At 37.5% G+C, this 15,341-nt stretch overlaps 5 protein-coding genes across 10 annotated transcripts in view; 3 read left to right on the top strand and 2 right to left on the bottom strand.

The window, feature by feature from the left end:
* Hnf4 (Hepatocyte nuclear factor 4) overlaps positions 1–3,155 on the bottom strand; it is a 37,186-nt gene extending 34,031 nt beyond the window's left edge. The window contains exon 1 of one of the 2 annotated variants that reach the window (XM_085482258.1): positions 3,021–3,155. The gene's annotated coding sequence lies outside the window, so the exon portion shown is untranslated. Of the gene's footprint in view, positions 1–742; positions 1,189–3,020 lie in introns of those variants that run through there. The other variant, XM_029321523.2, reaches the window with a different exon arrangement.
* Positions 3,156–3,327: 172 nt separating this feature from the next.
* LOC114945348 (E3 ubiquitin-protein ligase ZNF598) lies at positions 3,328–8,257 on the top strand. Of its 4 annotated transcripts, none has more exons than XM_029321517.2 (3): positions 3,328–3,449; positions 4,165–4,752; positions 4,872–8,257. In XM_029321517.2, exons 2-3 carry the CDS (start codon positions 4,339–4,341, stop codon positions 7,248–7,250), a joined length of 2,793 nt encoding a protein of 930 aa, XP_029177350.1. In that variant the 5' UTR covers positions 3,328–3,449; positions 4,165–4,338; the 3' UTR covers positions 7,251–8,257. The 4 variants fall into 4 exon arrangements, with proteins under 4 accessions (XP_029177350.1, XP_029177348.1, XP_029177349.1 ...); XM_029321515.2 differs by lacking the exon at positions 3,328–3,449 and adding an exon at positions 3,469–3,675; XM_029321516.2 differs by lacking the exon at positions 3,328–3,449 and adding an exon at positions 3,682–4,073.
* Positions 7,160–10,330, bottom strand: Arf102F (ADP-ribosylation factor 2). 2 transcript variants are annotated; one of them, XM_085482260.1, is made up of 2 exons: positions 9,982–10,330; positions 7,160–9,897 (listed from the first exon to the last, which is right to left on the bottom strand). In XM_085482260.1, exon 2 carries the CDS (start codon positions 9,805–9,807, stop codon positions 9,265–9,267), a length of 543 nt encoding a protein of 180 aa, XP_085338386.1. In that variant the 5' UTR covers positions 9,808–9,897; positions 9,982–10,330; the 3' UTR covers positions 7,160–9,264. The 2 variants fall into 2 exon arrangements, with proteins under 2 accessions (XP_085338386.1, XP_029177257.2); XM_029321424.2 differs by having other exon boundaries at positions 10,003–10,330.
* Positions 10,331–10,745: 415 nt separating this feature from the next.
* Positions 10,746–11,852, top strand: LOC114945289 (26S proteasome non-ATPase regulatory subunit 9). Its single transcript, XM_029321423.2, has 4 exons — positions 10,746–10,856; positions 10,993–11,092; positions 11,200–11,387; positions 11,538–11,852. The coding sequence occupies exons 1-4, from the start codon at positions 10,746–10,748 to the stop codon at positions 11,763–11,765; spliced, it is 627 nt and encodes a 208-aa protein (XP_029177256.2). The 3' UTR covers positions 11,766–11,852.
* Positions 11,853–13,037: 1,185 nt separating this feature from the next.
* Positions 13,038–14,891, top strand: TrpRS (Tryptophanyl-tRNA synthetase). The gene is made up of 3 exons (XM_029321276.2): positions 13,038–13,468; positions 13,678–14,615; positions 14,706–14,891. The coding sequence occupies exons 1-3, from the start codon at positions 13,342–13,344 to the stop codon at positions 14,871–14,873; spliced, it is 1,233 nt and encodes a 410-aa protein (XP_029177109.1). The 5' UTR covers positions 13,038–13,341; the 3' UTR covers positions 14,874–14,891.
* Positions 14,892–15,341: the final 450 nt, after the last annotated feature.

Below are 15,341 nucleotides of genomic sequence, written 5' to 3'. Positions count from 1 at the left end.
TCTATTATCAAACCTGAGTGATGGTATATAAAAAATTAATTTGATATATTTTGTAAAAAAAGAATATGTGATTTCTAGCTTCTGATGTCATAATTCGATATGAAGAACTAGAAATATTAATATCATAATTTTAGATATTAACTTTCGCTTAGCATTTACTAATACATCTATTTATATATATATATATATATATATATAAAAGACTCGAGGTATCCGATTTCTCTGATTCTCGTCCTTTCAAATTCTTAATACATAAAGTATCATGACGTTTATGCAGAGGCGTATATTCATAGAGAACAGAAATCCACTCGTTATTTTAAAAATCATTGAGTACACAACGAACAATCACGCGTTTCCACTGTCGCAATTTGGGTCACATAAAGAAGATTAAATACAATCATATTTAATCTTCTGTTTTGTGTGCGTGTATGCGTGAATAGCGTTTTGTCATCAGCAGACGACTTTAGAAACTTGACAACCGAGACGAATGCATATACAAAGGCGAACTACAGCTGACGGTTTTTAGCAAACTGGGAAATATTTTCAAAGAAATTACCATGGAATAATATATACAACTTGAATACAGCAACAACATCTGAGAATTCATTCAATTTTTTTTACCGCGTATTCATCTTTTGACAGAAAAAAATTATCAATTTTATAATTCGCGCCAAAAATTCGACAAAAAAGCTCTCGCCAGTTTGCTCCAAAATCGATCGGATAAAAAAACCAGGGTACTTACAGAACACCCTGTATACGCGCCCCTGTTGTCGCACGCACGCGTCGTCGGCGCCGGGGGACCTGTCGCTCTCGACGTCTCCACGTTGTCGTCGGCGAAAAACGAGCGGGTACAAGACGGACAAACAGACAGACCGACCGACCTAACCTGATTGACGCCGGTGATCGCGACGCCCCTTTGGCGACGCTGAATGACACCTGTTACGCGTCGGAGATGCGCGCATGCGCGTTCACGCGCTTACGAATCTCGTAAATCGGAACGCGCAAAGACGATCCTTTCGTTTTTCCTTTTTTTTCTCTGTCTTCTCCTCTCGTTGTCGCGACGCGCGCTTTTCTCTCGCCCGCTTTCAATTCCGGCTTTCCCCGCGCGCCAGCCCGGAGACACTCGCGCATGCGCCCCTCTCGACGCGACCGCGAACGCTCAAAGTCCGCCTCGGTGGAAAGCGTTCGCTCTACTGCGAGTCGCGACGCTGACGTCGCGCGCTCCTTCGGCGCGTCGCGCGCGCCGCGCCGCGTTCTTTCGTAGATATATTCACGGCGTGCACACGACGGCAACATTATTCGACGAGAACGTACGCGAGATCATCTCCGCCGATCGAAACTCCTAGGGACGATAATATCCGTCCTTTCCACAGCTTCCAAGATTGAATAATGTCGAATCGCGCATATATATATATATATATATATATATATATATATATATATATATATATATGTTGAATCACGCGCGATAATCTTTCTAAATATCATTCACAAGGGACCTCGAATAAAGAAAATTAATAAATTAAATTATACATAATTTTTGAATTGTAAAAATTTGTTTCCTCATCGACAAATATAAATTATATATATATATTATATGCTTGTTATGATGCAAATAAAATGTCATGCTATAAAATATTCATCACTCATCATCACTGTTTCTAAATATTTGTTCATTAAAGATGAGGAGTTGCTATGGAATAAAATCAAAATATATATTTAGAAAAATGGAGCCTTTGTAAGAGCTATTTCTGTTATCACAGATAAAGTTAAGACAGATTGGATTTTATCAGATATTACCTAAGATTCTTCGATGAGATATATAAATGTCCAGCATATAAAGATACGAGTTTAATCGCCGTTCTAACGATTAAAATAAAACGTAGCTGATAATTCAGAAATTTTCAGAATTTACTATAAAAATAGTAAGAATAATATTCTTACAAATTTTTCTAATTAATAAAAATACACGAAAAATTTATATAATTAATATACATATATGAAAAAAAATTGTATATTAAATTAAGAAATCTTATACGATTTTAATTATATAATAATAGACCAATAAAAATGGAAAAACCAAATTCTAGAGTCTACCTTTTTCAGTCCAAAAATCGGCAAAAGTCTTAGGCAGAAATGAAAGATAAAAGGCCTAATGAATTCGTCTATTTATATAGCATATTTATGTAAAAGGAGTATAGTCACGTGTACAAAATAGATCCACGTTATCAGTCACACATTGTAAACACGTCACTAGTGCAGAATTAATGAGTTAAGTTGCCATAGGTGTACGCTCACTTCGTTACGTCATAGTCACTCTTCTCTATGTCATACCTGTCGAAGCACGTGTCAGGACTCGACACGACACACGTTCCCGATTAATAGCTCCGCGGTCAGCGCGGTTCGCGGCGAGCAAAAACCAAAAGAGGACTGCCTTGAATTATTAAATAATTGTTTGTGCATTTTCTCAGTTTTATATTAAAGGACTCGTATATGTACTCGTGTACGTGTATATATATATATATATATATGTATGCGCATACATATATGTATGTATGTACATCGCCTTCGACGGAATTGCTTACGTCACCGCGCTCATTACGTATGTAAAGTTGCGGTAATTACGATCGCCGCAAGGATATCAATCGAATACTCGTGAATGTGCAAAAGTAGTTCGAATCGTTACATAATTTCTTCGTATTAAAATAAGCGAAATGTCAAAACAGAGCGGAAATTGCAACATTCTTATTCGCTTTTCGCGCGACTTGCAACGACACTTATTTGCCGATATATATCTTCCGCTTTACAATTTTTGTAAATATTAATGAGATAAATCGAGCCCGACAATAATTAACAGACGTTAAGAAATAGACGTCAAAAGTTTTCAGTATTCAATATTAAATATATTTTTGCATGATATAAATCTCGAATAAAAATAAGAATATCGAAACAAAATTTACCTCGAAAAAGAACATGAAGAAATTATCAAAATTATACATATAATTCAAAAATTACGGTACCTTTTTACGTATAAAAACGACCGCGTCCGAAGAATCTCTTCAGTCGAAAGAAAGTCCGATTTTCCATCGTCTTGTAACACACAGACAAGAAGAGAAACTCGGGAGTTTATCAGGGTTAGCTCTAATCGATATGGAACCGGATATAAACTGATTATGATATACAACCAATATCATATTTACGTCACACAATTCGGCAGATGGCGCTCGCTCACATGATAACTCCAAGAAAATCCCTACAATACCGATTGTCGGTAAATGATCGACAATTTCCTAACCTCGTGTCCTCACCGCTCCACGTCAGATTCCACGTTTATAGATTCAGGACTGCTCCTGTCATCTGTTTCTCGCCCTCCCTCTCTCACGCATCCGCAATTATGGTGTCGGCAACGTGCGACAAGGAAATATCCCCAGTCATACGTAACGTGTAATGTATGTACATACATACATGTATGTTTTCGGCGAGACCGCGACGATATCACCGATCGGTACGAACTTTTGTCGCTGACCGAAAATACGAAAATACATGCGCGCACGGAGGTGACATACGCACGTTTCCGGGTTCGCGCGAAGCAATCTCCGTTCCCTCTCGTACCTTCACCGTCGTCGGGGCAGCGCGGGGCGAAGTGACGTGCCACAGGCAGGTGGACAGCCGCAGGTAGAATTCCGTCGACGCTTTCTCGACGAGGTCGATCATCGGTCTTTTTCTTCTGTCTCTCTCTTGCCTTCCCTCTCTTCATCCGCGAGATTCCGTTTTGTCCGGTGAAAAACTCGTCCGAATCGCGATATCACCGCGAGATTCCGATAACCTCTCCTGTCCTGAGAATTTCTGCCATCTGCTAAAACCGCTGCCAATTTCGCCGTCCAACGAACGATCGTTTATTTTCGAAGAATTTTCGTGCCCGGTCGCGCGCCAACCGCATCTCACGGAAGGAGAGAGAGAGAGAGAGAGAGAGAATCTCACGCCAGTTTTCGGCAAGATCGGATATTTTCGAGGATTGCGTCGCGTGACGTCGATCACGACTGATACGGCCACGGATATTATCGCGTCTAAACGTGCGAACAATTTGCAGTTGCGTTAGATTACGTCTCATCTTTCTCGTCCTGTGTCTCAAATTATATTTTGTTTCTCTTTTTTTTTTTTTAGGAGCCAGTGCAGCTAGATTTGGTTGATCGACATTTCAACACGAAGAATATTTATTAATATAGACAAAGTTTTTATCCACTGACATCTTGGATAAGAGTTAAAATAGAGTGGGATATTTCCTTGGAGAAGAGTAAATAAGATACTTGGAGAGCTATTAATTCCTGTAATCAGAGAATGTCTGGAAATATTGATAGTTTTAACAATAATACCTGTGTGGTTTGCTACAAGAATGTTGACATCTATAGTATTGGCATGTGCGAGCATCCTGTGTGTTACGAGTGCAGCACCAGGATGAGAGTGCTCTGTCGCCAAAACGAGTGTCCCATTTGTCGACAGGATCTACCAAAGGTTGTGTTCACAAGAGAGATCAAACCCTTCCATAGTTTGACTACAACAAACCTGCTAGATACTCGATATGACATCTACTTCACTAATCTTGACATCCAAGAAAAATTCACTGAATTGTTAGCTAATACCTGCTCGATATGTGAGGAAAAGCTAGTATTTAGCAGTTTCAATAGTTTGAAAGATCATATGCGACACCAACACATACTATATTATTGTGATCTATGTGTAGAGAATTTAAAGGTATGGCTGCTATTTAAATACGTAATATTTTTAATTAATAAATAAATCAATAAGTAATATTCTAATATTTATGTGTATTTGTATCAATATGTACTTATAACTTGTTTATTTTTCAACAGATATTTTCGCATGAAAGGCGTTGTTATACGAGAGTGAATTTAGCTACTCATCGGAGAAAAGGTGACATTGATGATAAGAGCCATAAAGGTCATCCACTCTGCGAATTCTGCGATCAACGATACATGGACACTGATGAGCTATACCGACATTTGAGACGCGATCACTTGTACTGTCATTTCTGCGACGCGGATGGTTTGCATCACTATTACAGCTCGTACGACTGTCTTAGAGATCATTTTCGTCAAGAGCACTATCTGTGTGAAGAGGGAGTGTGCGCGGAGGAGAAATTTACGAGTGTTTTCCGAACCGATATAGATCTCAAGGCGCATAAGGCCAGCGTTCACGGCAAGCAGTTGAGCAAAGCTGCAGCTAAGCAAGCAAGAACATTAGAATTGGAGTTTACTTTAGCGCCACGTGGTGAAAATCGAATGAATAGAAGAGGTATGCTGGGCGCGTCCACGTCCAGAAACACGAGGGATTTCAACGGTAGAGATTATAATTCAAGGGATTATCAACAAACCTCGATACCAAGTGGATCCAATTCATTTACGTCCAACAACGAACCTACCTTTATGAGACAACCTTCCGTAGATGTGCAAAGCACCGACGAGTTCCCGACCTTAGGTGGTAGTGCCGCCGCTCCTGTCGTTCCCGCTTTGACTCAGACCAAGAGCAGAGGAAACGTAACGATTCGCAGCACCGTAAGAAATCAACCGCTCGCTGTAACAGATGAGAACTTTCCTGCGTTAGGCTTAGACTCGGCTGGTCCTGGTATTTCGAAAACTGTAAACTTCAGCGTTTCCAGCAGCAGTAACGCCTCGGGATCCAGCGGCATAGCACAGTGCCAGAAAGCTTCCGCATCGTCGAACGTTTCTATTCAAGTGAACCACGAGCCCAACGGTACTGTTACTACGAGAGTGTCTGGACCCAACATTAGGATACGTCCCGCGCAATTGTCAATAGATTCCGATTTCCCGGCCTTGGGTGGCACCGAACCGTCTACCAGTACTGCCAATTCGACTCAGTGGAAGGAAGTTCTTCAGTGGACCTGCTCGAAATCGACACCGGCGAACGCACCAGTGAAATCCAAGAAAGTCGCACCGCCACCTTCGATACCCTCGCCACCGCCCATTCAGTCCGGCGAGGATTTTCCTAGTTTAACTTCTAAATCGTCAAAATCGAAAAAGCAATCGATTATCACGGTAGTGCCATCCTGGGGACAGAATTCACAGAATACAAATAACTCACAGATTTCTAGCGCTAGCAACAATGCAAAAACGACGGACCAGACGAAGGGCAGGACAAAAAAGAAAAAAGCGAAGCAGGCTTCGAGTGGTAACAGCTCGAGCGGAAACGAATCTAATAGTTCTAAGTCGAATGTAAAAACTGTTACGAAGAAAGAAGTTGAAGAACTGACCGATGACTTAGACAATTGTTACAGTGTATCCAAAGAGAATTTGAAAACCACGCGAAGCTTTAACGAGGCAAGCAGTGATTCGTCCAAGATTACAAGCGTGCGGAATTCGAAAGAACCGGAACACGCGAATAAGAAGGACAAAAGAAAAAGCAAAAGCTACGCGGACGGAAGTTCCAGCGTTGCGACAGTTATAAATACGGAAACCGGAAGCAACGCTTCCATGAATGGAGAGAAGCAACGAAAACGCAGCGAGCTCAAGATAGACAGCCTGAATACGACCAACAATAATATTCATCGAATGGAGGACTTTCCCGCATTGGACAGCACCAGCAACAGTAGCAGACCACCGGGTTTCACGAATCCGCCACCTGGTTTTGCTTCGTCGACCCTGCCGCCACCGGGTTTCACCATCAAGTACAACAGCATCGACAAATTGCATGGCAGCAATGGTTTGACATTCACAAATAGCTCCGGCGAAAGCTATTCTATCCTACCGGACAACAATAGTAGTAAGCACACCGCTTATTACGTATGGCCGCCAGATTTTCACAAACGAAACACCTGTCTGGTGGCAAAACTGAACGAGGTCCTCATCGAGCAAGACAAGATCAAGGAATTTCGTTACGTTAGCGGCCTCTTTCGCGAAGGCACTTGCGACGCCCAAGAATACTATACGCATTGTCGCGAAGTTATGGGAGCCAACGCCTTCGAGAACGTATTCCCTGAGCTTTTGGTACTATTGCCGGATATTGTCAAGCAACAGGAACTATTCAAGGTATACAAAAAGGAAATTGGCGGCAAAACGAAGGGACTGGAGATGTGCGTGACGTGTGGCCAGATTCTCAAGAACGGTACGGATTTTAAAACGCATATGTCTAGTCATATGCTAGAGAATCACTTCCCGGTGCTGGGTAATAAGAGCAATACGCCACCGCCAAAGAATACGTGGGTACGTAAATGAGCCGACTTACACTTCCTTGTCGGTCATCGTCGTCGTCATTTTCCAAGACTCGTGCGAACCAGATGTCGGCACTGAAACAGTTGTAAATATCGCTTTTATTATTTTTATCACCATCCCGAGATAATCTTTATTGCATATTCAGAGTTTTTATCTCTACACGAGAATACGTGCGTAATATTTATTCCAAGAGTCAATCAATTCTTATTAATGTTAAAACGACTTGTGCGTAGAATTAATGCTGATTAGTCGCTATAGAATTAATACTTGTTGAGTAAATTATGAGACAATGAAATAAAAAAGAAAAAAGTATACCAGAGTTTTTATGGACGGTTGTATTAATGATATAATGCTTCAAGACGCAATTGACGTGATAAGAATTTTTTTTTGTATGATATAACTCTTTATATACAAATTAAGATATAAAAATAAAGTCTGTTAAAAGTTATATGAATGATGAGATGCATGCATATGTTATATATATATATAGTGACGAGGTGCACTAATGTTTCAACGATTGTCTATTTCTGTGCTCTGTACTTCAAGACTAAGATATCCGAATGTACATAAAATTCGTATAAAAATGAAAAAAAAGAGAAGAAATAGAAGAGTTCCTTCTATAATTTATTTACTATTATATTTCTTGAAACAATTTAGAGATGAAATAGATGCGGTGGTATATATATACATATATGCATACACATATACATATATTAATGTATATATACATAAGTATATATACATATACACATTTATATGTATATATATATACATAATTATATATATTTATACATTTGTGTATATATACATGCATATTTATATATATATACACATATATTTATAAATATATACATATATTTATATATATATGTGAAAGAATAACACCATACATATTAACAAATTGTTTGATACATTTTACAGTACTTGTAGTACTACTGTACTGTTTTGTACTGTAATAAAGTTGTACATTCAGTTAACACGACAATACATAATTTTGATGAGCGAGCAAATGAATACTATAATATTTTATAACCTGCTTTATCCACCTTTTTTATTGAATATTAATACAGAAAGAAGAAAATATTTTTTTTAACTTTATAAGGTGAAAAAACTGATTAACTTGTATATCCTTATATATTTTTAGGGTTTATTGTGACAATAATCTTTTAAACACGCTGCTTACATTTTTTAAATATCTATTTTTATTAAAAATGAGAATTGCAGCTCAAAAATCATCATTAAGTTTTATTTTTTTTACGATATTAAAGTTAATCAAGTACTTATTTATAAGCCTTATAAACTAATAATTATTCACCTCAAAAATTTACTTATCTATTAGAACAGGAAATTGCAAACAACCTGTGTATATAACATCACATAATACATCATGTCATTTCTGATAAATAGCACAGATGTAAACTAAATGATAGAAAATAAATTGTCATCCAATGAGAATTTTTTATGTCTAATACAACATAAATAAATTTTTTGCAATTAAATCTGTTCAGGAAAATGGTATTTTGTCACTCAATGTATCAAAAAAGCAGAATTGACAGTCGGCAATGCATCTATTGACCTAATGATAATTATGTATGAAGGAACTTAAAATTTATGTACAACTTCTATATATATAATATATATATATATATATATTTATATATATATTCTTATAAATGATGCAAGAACATCTATAATATTCTAATGCTTTCACACATTCCTTTTTTTTCCTGTGAAACAAGTTTCGTTTTTGGAACACAGTTCACACGAATTTTAACTGTACCTAGGAGGTAAAAAAGTTGACAAATCGCTCTAATTTCTCCTGTTTGCATTTGCGTCAATTTCTGTAAGCGGTAATTATAATCGTAGCGACTGTTTAAACTGTACACGACTATTACTGTAGTGTTATAGATGATACAATTTGATTGAAGATGGAAATTGTTGAGTGACTTTCGCCCATTCTACATTCACATTGGATGAATAAGCTGTCCTTAAGGATACTGGTTATAGTGAGGCGCTATCACTTTTTGGCTAGCTCGTTACTCAACCAGTCCAGACCCTCATACAATCCGTGTCCTTGCGTGGCGCAAGTGCTCTGTATATACCAGTGACGTCCTCGCAACGAATTTAGGCCCAGCTTATCCGTAAGCTCAGCAGCGGTCATGGCGTTGGGCAGATCCTGCTTGTTGGCAAACACCAACAGCACCGCGTCCCGCAGCTCGTCCTCCTTCAACATGTTTGCCAATTCGCGTTCCGCCTCGCTGATACGTTCCCGATCGTTACTGTCCACTACATAGATGAGACCCTGAGTATTTTGAAAGTAGTGCCTCCAAAGAGGTCGGATCTTGTCCTGACCGCCCACGTCCCACACGGTGAAGCAAATATTTCTATACTCGACGGTCTCGACGTTGAAACCAATCGTGGGTATAGTGGTGACAATCTCCCCGAGTTTCAGCTTGTAAAGTATGGTGGTCTTGCCGGCAGCGTCCAGACCCACCATCAGGATCCGCATCTGCTTCTTGCCGAACAGCCGGGTGAGCAAACTGCTGATCGTCAGGCCCATCCTTTCCGCGGTCGGAATGCAAGCGGAAGAACCTCAGAAGGAAGCCGCTCGCCACGGAGCCGATGTGGACAGAATCTCCCGAGACAGTACCTGTATTTCGACTGTTTAGCTTCGTGCGTTTGACGTTTAAAGTACTTTCTAGCTGACGTAAGATACTTTTCTAGGCTGACGTACACAGACAGACGTGTCTCTCACCTCTCGCCCCGCCGACTTCGGCAGCAAACACACCCAGACCAAAAACTACGGCGAACAGTAAACGTCACCTCGCGACCGGAGGCGACCAAAGCTGCCGGAAATAGTTGGCAAGATTCGCCACGCAACGCCACACTCGTCCGTGCCAAGTTGGAAAACCGCCGATCAATTTTCGTCGACGTCGACACTCGCGGTTCAGCTTTTCCGATCGAATTTCGCTCTTATGCGGAGCTTTCTCGCATTCTCACGTCAAAATCGCGGAGACCCACCATGTAGGGAATGATAAAGCGCGGTTGTCTCGTTGTACGACGAGAAGTGAATCGCGCATTATTGCCAACTTTGCAGTCCGTGACGCGCGCAATTTAAATATATTTTATCATCTTGTAATCATAAAATTAGTATATATATTAATTATATTTTGTTTCTACCGCTGTCATTTAACGTTCAGTGCGATTTTATGATTCCAACTACGTGGAAATTCTTTTTCAATTTTAATTAAATATTTTAATTTAATATTGCTTAAAATTTATTTTTAAAAATATCTTTTTTTCTTCTCAATCTTCCTATTTAAAGCTGCTTGCTGAGACTCACAATATTGTACAATATCGCAAAAGATTATAATTTTCTTGTTTATACATATGTTATAAAATTTGGTAGACTCTTATTGACGTGGGGCCCGAAAGATATATAAGTACGTACCTGCTGGTATATTTCCCTGACCTATGTTATGTTATCAAAACGAAAAAATGGTGGTCGACATGGAGCTGCAAGAAGCTAAAGATGCTGTCCTTCAATTAATGAAGGATAAAGAAATGATTGAATCTAATCTACGAGCTCTTAAGGAGATCTTAGATAGCGTATGTATTGCACATTATTTTATGTAATATAAAAAAAAATGACGCTACTCTCTCGAAAAATGCCAAGGTCGTTTTGCACAGCATGATTTGTCAAATTTTTAAAGCTTTTCTATATCTTTAATATAATATATTGCAGAATCATGTCGATATGGATGAGCCATTGGTGGATTCTGAAGGATATCCCAGACAGGATATTGATGTTTATCAAGTGAGACACACAAGACACAAAATAATATGTGCGTCAATATATTTGTTTTCTAAATTGATTTCTATATGTAATATATATTTTTTGATAATATATTATTTTGTAATATATTATTTGACTTACGTATTGTATCAGCAGGTCTCACAAATGATCATAAAGCATTGATGAAACAGATAGAGGAAGGATTGCACAAAATTCACGCTTTGACAATGGGAAGTGAAGCACAAGAACCTATACCCAATGTATCTGATAGGCAGGAGACAGAAACGCTAGAGCCTTTTCTCAGAGTGAATTTAGTTTCACCTGGTTCACCTGCAGAAATTGCAGTATGTTATTTTATAATTATTTTCTTGTATACACAGTCTAATTTATGTTTAACTGAGTTTATTATTACAATTTAATATATTTGCTGCTAAAATTTCTATATATTATTTAATATATTAGAGATGAGAAATAAATTACCATTGATTTTTCAGGGAATTCAAATTGATGATCTGATATTAGAATTTGGATCCATTCATTATCGAAACTTCAAATCTTTGACAGACATTGGAAAGTTGGTGGAAAATAGCAGATACAAGACAGTTAATGTAAAAATCAAACGTGGATCCAATATCATAATTCTTCCATTAACTCCACGTCCCTGGGTTGGTAAAGGTCTCTTAGGTTGCAATGTGATACCTTTAGAAATAGTTGAGAGATAAAATTATATCAGCGAGAGGTATGTAAAGTAATATATGTAATACTATTTTTGTGTATCTTATTTAATAATAAATGCATCTTTGTAATTATTACTACTAGTTTTCATATATATGTGTGTGTGTGTGTGTATGTTTTCTTATTATATTTCTTATATAATTTTTTTGTGGGATGAACTAGATATAGAACTTTCTATACTTATAATGCAACTATTGAAATTCATAAATAAAACAAAGATTAATGATTTAATAATAGAATTAATAATTAAAATTGAGATAATTATCTTACACAAAAAAGATATAATTTTAAGTATTTTTATAATAATTTTAACTGTACTTGTATTTTTTATATTTAAAATTTGAGATTTTTGGAAATGGAAAAAAGATAAAGTGCAAGAAAATTGAATTAAGATGATCAAGTCTAATCTTATCTGTGTATCATAAGACTGTAATTTCATCAGCTAACATTAGTAATTCACGATACGCAAACCACAAACCATACACTTTTGTTAAACGAAGTTTCATCAAGTTCTAGGAAGTGTCTTACGTCTTGTATGTGTTTCGCGAAAGAAATGACATCAGAAACAATGATAAATCAATATTCAATCGAATTCTAATGACGACATATGTATAAAGAACGAGAAAGAAAGTTAAAAAAGAACTGTGATATATTCATACAAACTATAGTTTTATAAATAATATATTATAACAATAATAATAATAATAACATATTATTTATAAATAATTATACAAAAAGGATAAAATAATTACGCTGCTGTAATAAATGAAAATTATCTCTCGCGTTCATAAAAAATCATAAACATTCGATCAAAATCATTAAATTATCAATTATTTTAATAATCACGATGTAAGACGAAATTACAAGAATATTTTTATTCAGCATCGATTATATCAAAATACGACTACCTGTTTCATATAATGCATTCGATTTTCATGAGATAACAATGCACGCGATTGCATCATTTCGGTAATTAAGGTATTCAGTGATTCGATTGCGTGCGCATCAGTGATCAGGTAAAATCAAGGATGACGCATAACTTCGTGGAGAACATGTGCAAAGATCGTTGTGGATCTTCTTATCGGCTCTCATCGGCGGGACCTTTGCGCGCATGCGTGAGTGACGTAGAGCCCACGTGATTACCCACGTGACCGATTTCGGCAGACTCGTGCTTACGTGCAATATAATCTATAACAATTTTTATTATGTTTATTTATTGTTACTGATATATAAATTTATATATATATATATATTATGCATCGTACAATAAACATTTACTTTATGGTGTTGTAAAAATAAAAAGTTAAATTTTAACAGCTAATTCTACTTTTTATATTAATTAAAATTTTAAATTTAAATCCACATAAATGTATACGTCATTGAAGTTAGCACTACTGTGCATGCGCGAATTTATTCCCACGATCTTTCGATACTGTTAACCGGCCCTTAGCTTTTGCGAGGTGCAACGTGGTAACTTTTACCATAAGCGACGGAATTCGCTGAGGAAGGAGAATCTTTCCAAAAGAAAGTGTGTGCACCCTGGAGCACACGTTCAGGGAAAACATGACGACGGAAGATCCGCAGATCCAAGGTCACGGATTAAACGGCGTTACCGAGGACGAGGATGTTGTGACACCTTGGATGGTTACCAGCACGAATGATTCTGGAGTCGACTATGACAAATTAATCAGTAAGTTTCACTTTGCAATGCATTTTAGAATGATAAACAATTATTCTTACAAGATTAAAAAAATGTGAAAATCAGAAACGAAAATTTCAAGTTTTCCATGCTTTTTTACTTTGTAGGTTATATCCTTGATAAGTGTTCTTTATATAGAGAAGCATAATTATAACTTTTTTATACGTAATTTATTCTTATGTATTTGCTTTTTTGTGCAGAAAAATTCGGGAGTTCGAAAATAGATGATGAGTTATTAGCTAGATTTGAGAAAATCACTGGCAAGAAACCGCATCACTTTCTCAGAAGAGGAATATTCTTCTCGCACAGGGATATGCATACTATTTTGAATCTTTACGAACAGGGAAAGCCTTTTTACCTGTACACAGGTAGAGGACCAAGTACCAATGCAATGCACCTTGGGCATCTCATACCCTTCATGTTCTGCAAATGGCTGCAAGATGTTTTCAATGTTCCTTTGGTCATACAGTTGACAGATGATGAGAAAGCTATATGGAAGAATATAAAGATAGAAGACGCTATTACATTGGCCTATTCCAATATGAGGGATATTATCGCCTGTGGCTTCAATCCTGAGAAGACTTTTATCTTCTCAAACCTGGAGCACATAGGAAATAATTCTGCATTCTATCAGAACATGATCAGGATACAGAGATGCGTCACGTTCAATCAAGTAAAGGGCATTTTTGGATTCGGAGACAGCGATCCGATCGCAAAGATCGCGTTTCCGCCAACACAAGCGGCTCCAGCCATTTCCAGCTCGTTTCCCTTCATCTTCAAGGACGCCAAGGTCCACTGTTTGATACCGTGCGCGATCGATCAAGATCCGTATTTCCGTATGACGAGAGACGTGGCGCCTAGACTCGGTTTCCCCAAGCCGGCCTTACTGCACTCGAGCTTCTTCCCGGCGTTGCAGGGATCCAAGACGAAAATGTCGGCGAGCGACAACAACACAGCGATATTTTTGACAGATACTGCCAAGCAGATTAAGAACAAAGTCAACAAGCATGCATTCTCAGGTGGTCAGGCGACTGTGGAGGAGCATCGACAGCTGGGTGGTAACTGCGAAGTAGATATATCTTATCAGTGGCTGCGATTTTTCCTAGAGGATGATGAGCGACTAGAACAAATTAGAAAAGTTAGTTTTTGTTCTATTAATTAATTTTCTTCATCTCAAATTAAGACTGATTGTGAGATATATGAATAATATGTTTTATTTTACTTTTAGGGCTACACTAGTGGAGAAATTTTAACAGGCGAGTTGAAAAAGGAGCTGATTGATGTACTACAACAATTGGTCGCCGTGCATCGAGAAGCGAAAAGTAAAATAACGGACGATGTGATCAAACAATTTATGATTCCTAGAGATCTCGGCTTTGTGTCGAAAACGAAGTAATACGTAACTTGCACCGGATTAAGCGAAATATTTTTTAAACTCACCCTACACTTCCTCTAGGTATTTATTTATTTATTGCAAAGTATTATTACAAACGATTATTACAAAGAACATTCTATAATTTTTTTTCGCGCATTTTCGAATGATAAAAGATTAATTTTTCTATCTCAAGCTGCCTTGTTAATTAAAAAAAAAAAGATCTTATATAGTCTTGTGTAAATATTCTTGTAAAAAAAAAAAAATGTATAAATTTCTTGAAGATCTATGAGAGTGCGAAACATATTTGCGCCTCTTCACCGTTTTAAAAACACTGATCTTTCAATCAACGCACCGCGAGATAATGATATAAGAATAAAAAAAAAAGAGAAAAAAACCTGTCAAAATAAGAATTCGCATTTTATTTACGCGCATGTATCGCGCGTAGAAAAAACTTTCCAAATCTCATAGATTCAATGCTTCTCCGTAGTC

Source organism: Nylanderia fulva, unplaced genomic scaffold, assembly GCF_048542155.1.
Source record: "Nylanderia fulva isolate GAGA-0341 unplaced genomic scaffold, ASM4854215v1 Scaffold2, whole genome shotgun sequence".
NCBI lineage: Eukaryota > Metazoa > Arthropoda > Insecta > Hymenoptera > Formicidae > Nylanderia > Nylanderia fulva.
The sequence above is the reverse complement of the archived record's forward strand: the minus strand, read 5'-3'. Positions and strand labels throughout refer to the sequence as shown.

Bases quoted from the DNA above. Each gene is read 5' to 3' on its own strand.
- LOC114945348 (XM_029321517.2), top strand. From the start codon at position 4,339: ATGTCTGGAAATATTGATAGTTTTAACAATAATACCTGTGTGGTTTGC. The intron at 4,753-4,871 runs GTATGGCTGCTA...ATTTTTCAACAG, and splicing joins TATGTGTAGAGAATTTAAAG to ATATTTTCGCATGAAAGGCG.
- Arf102F (XM_085482260.1), bottom strand. From the start codon at position 9,807: ATGGGCCTGACGATCAGCAGTTTGCTCACCCGGCTGTTCGGCAAGAAG.
- LOC114945289 (XM_029321423.2), top strand. From the start codon at position 10,746: ATGGTGGTCGACATGGAGCTGCAAGAAGCTAAAGATGCTGTCCTTCAA. The intron at 10,857-10,992 runs GTATGTATTGCA...AATATATTGCAG, and splicing joins TTAAGGAGATCTTAGATAGC to AATCATGTCGATATGGATGA. The intron at 11,388-11,537 runs GTATGTTATTTT...TTGATTTTTCAG, and splicing joins GTTCACCTGCAGAAATTGCA to GGAATTCAAATTGATGATCT.
- TrpRS (XM_029321276.2), top strand. From the start codon at position 13,342: ATGACGACGGAAGATCCGCAGATCCAAGGTCACGGATTAAACGGCGTT. The intron at 13,469-13,677 runs GTAAGTTTCACT...TTTTTTGTGCAG, and splicing joins CGACTATGACAAATTAATCA to AAAAATTCGGGAGTTCGAAA. The intron at 14,616-14,705 runs GTTAGTTTTTGT...TTTTACTTTTAG, and splicing joins GACTAGAACAAATTAGAAAA to GGCTACACTAGTGGAGAAAT.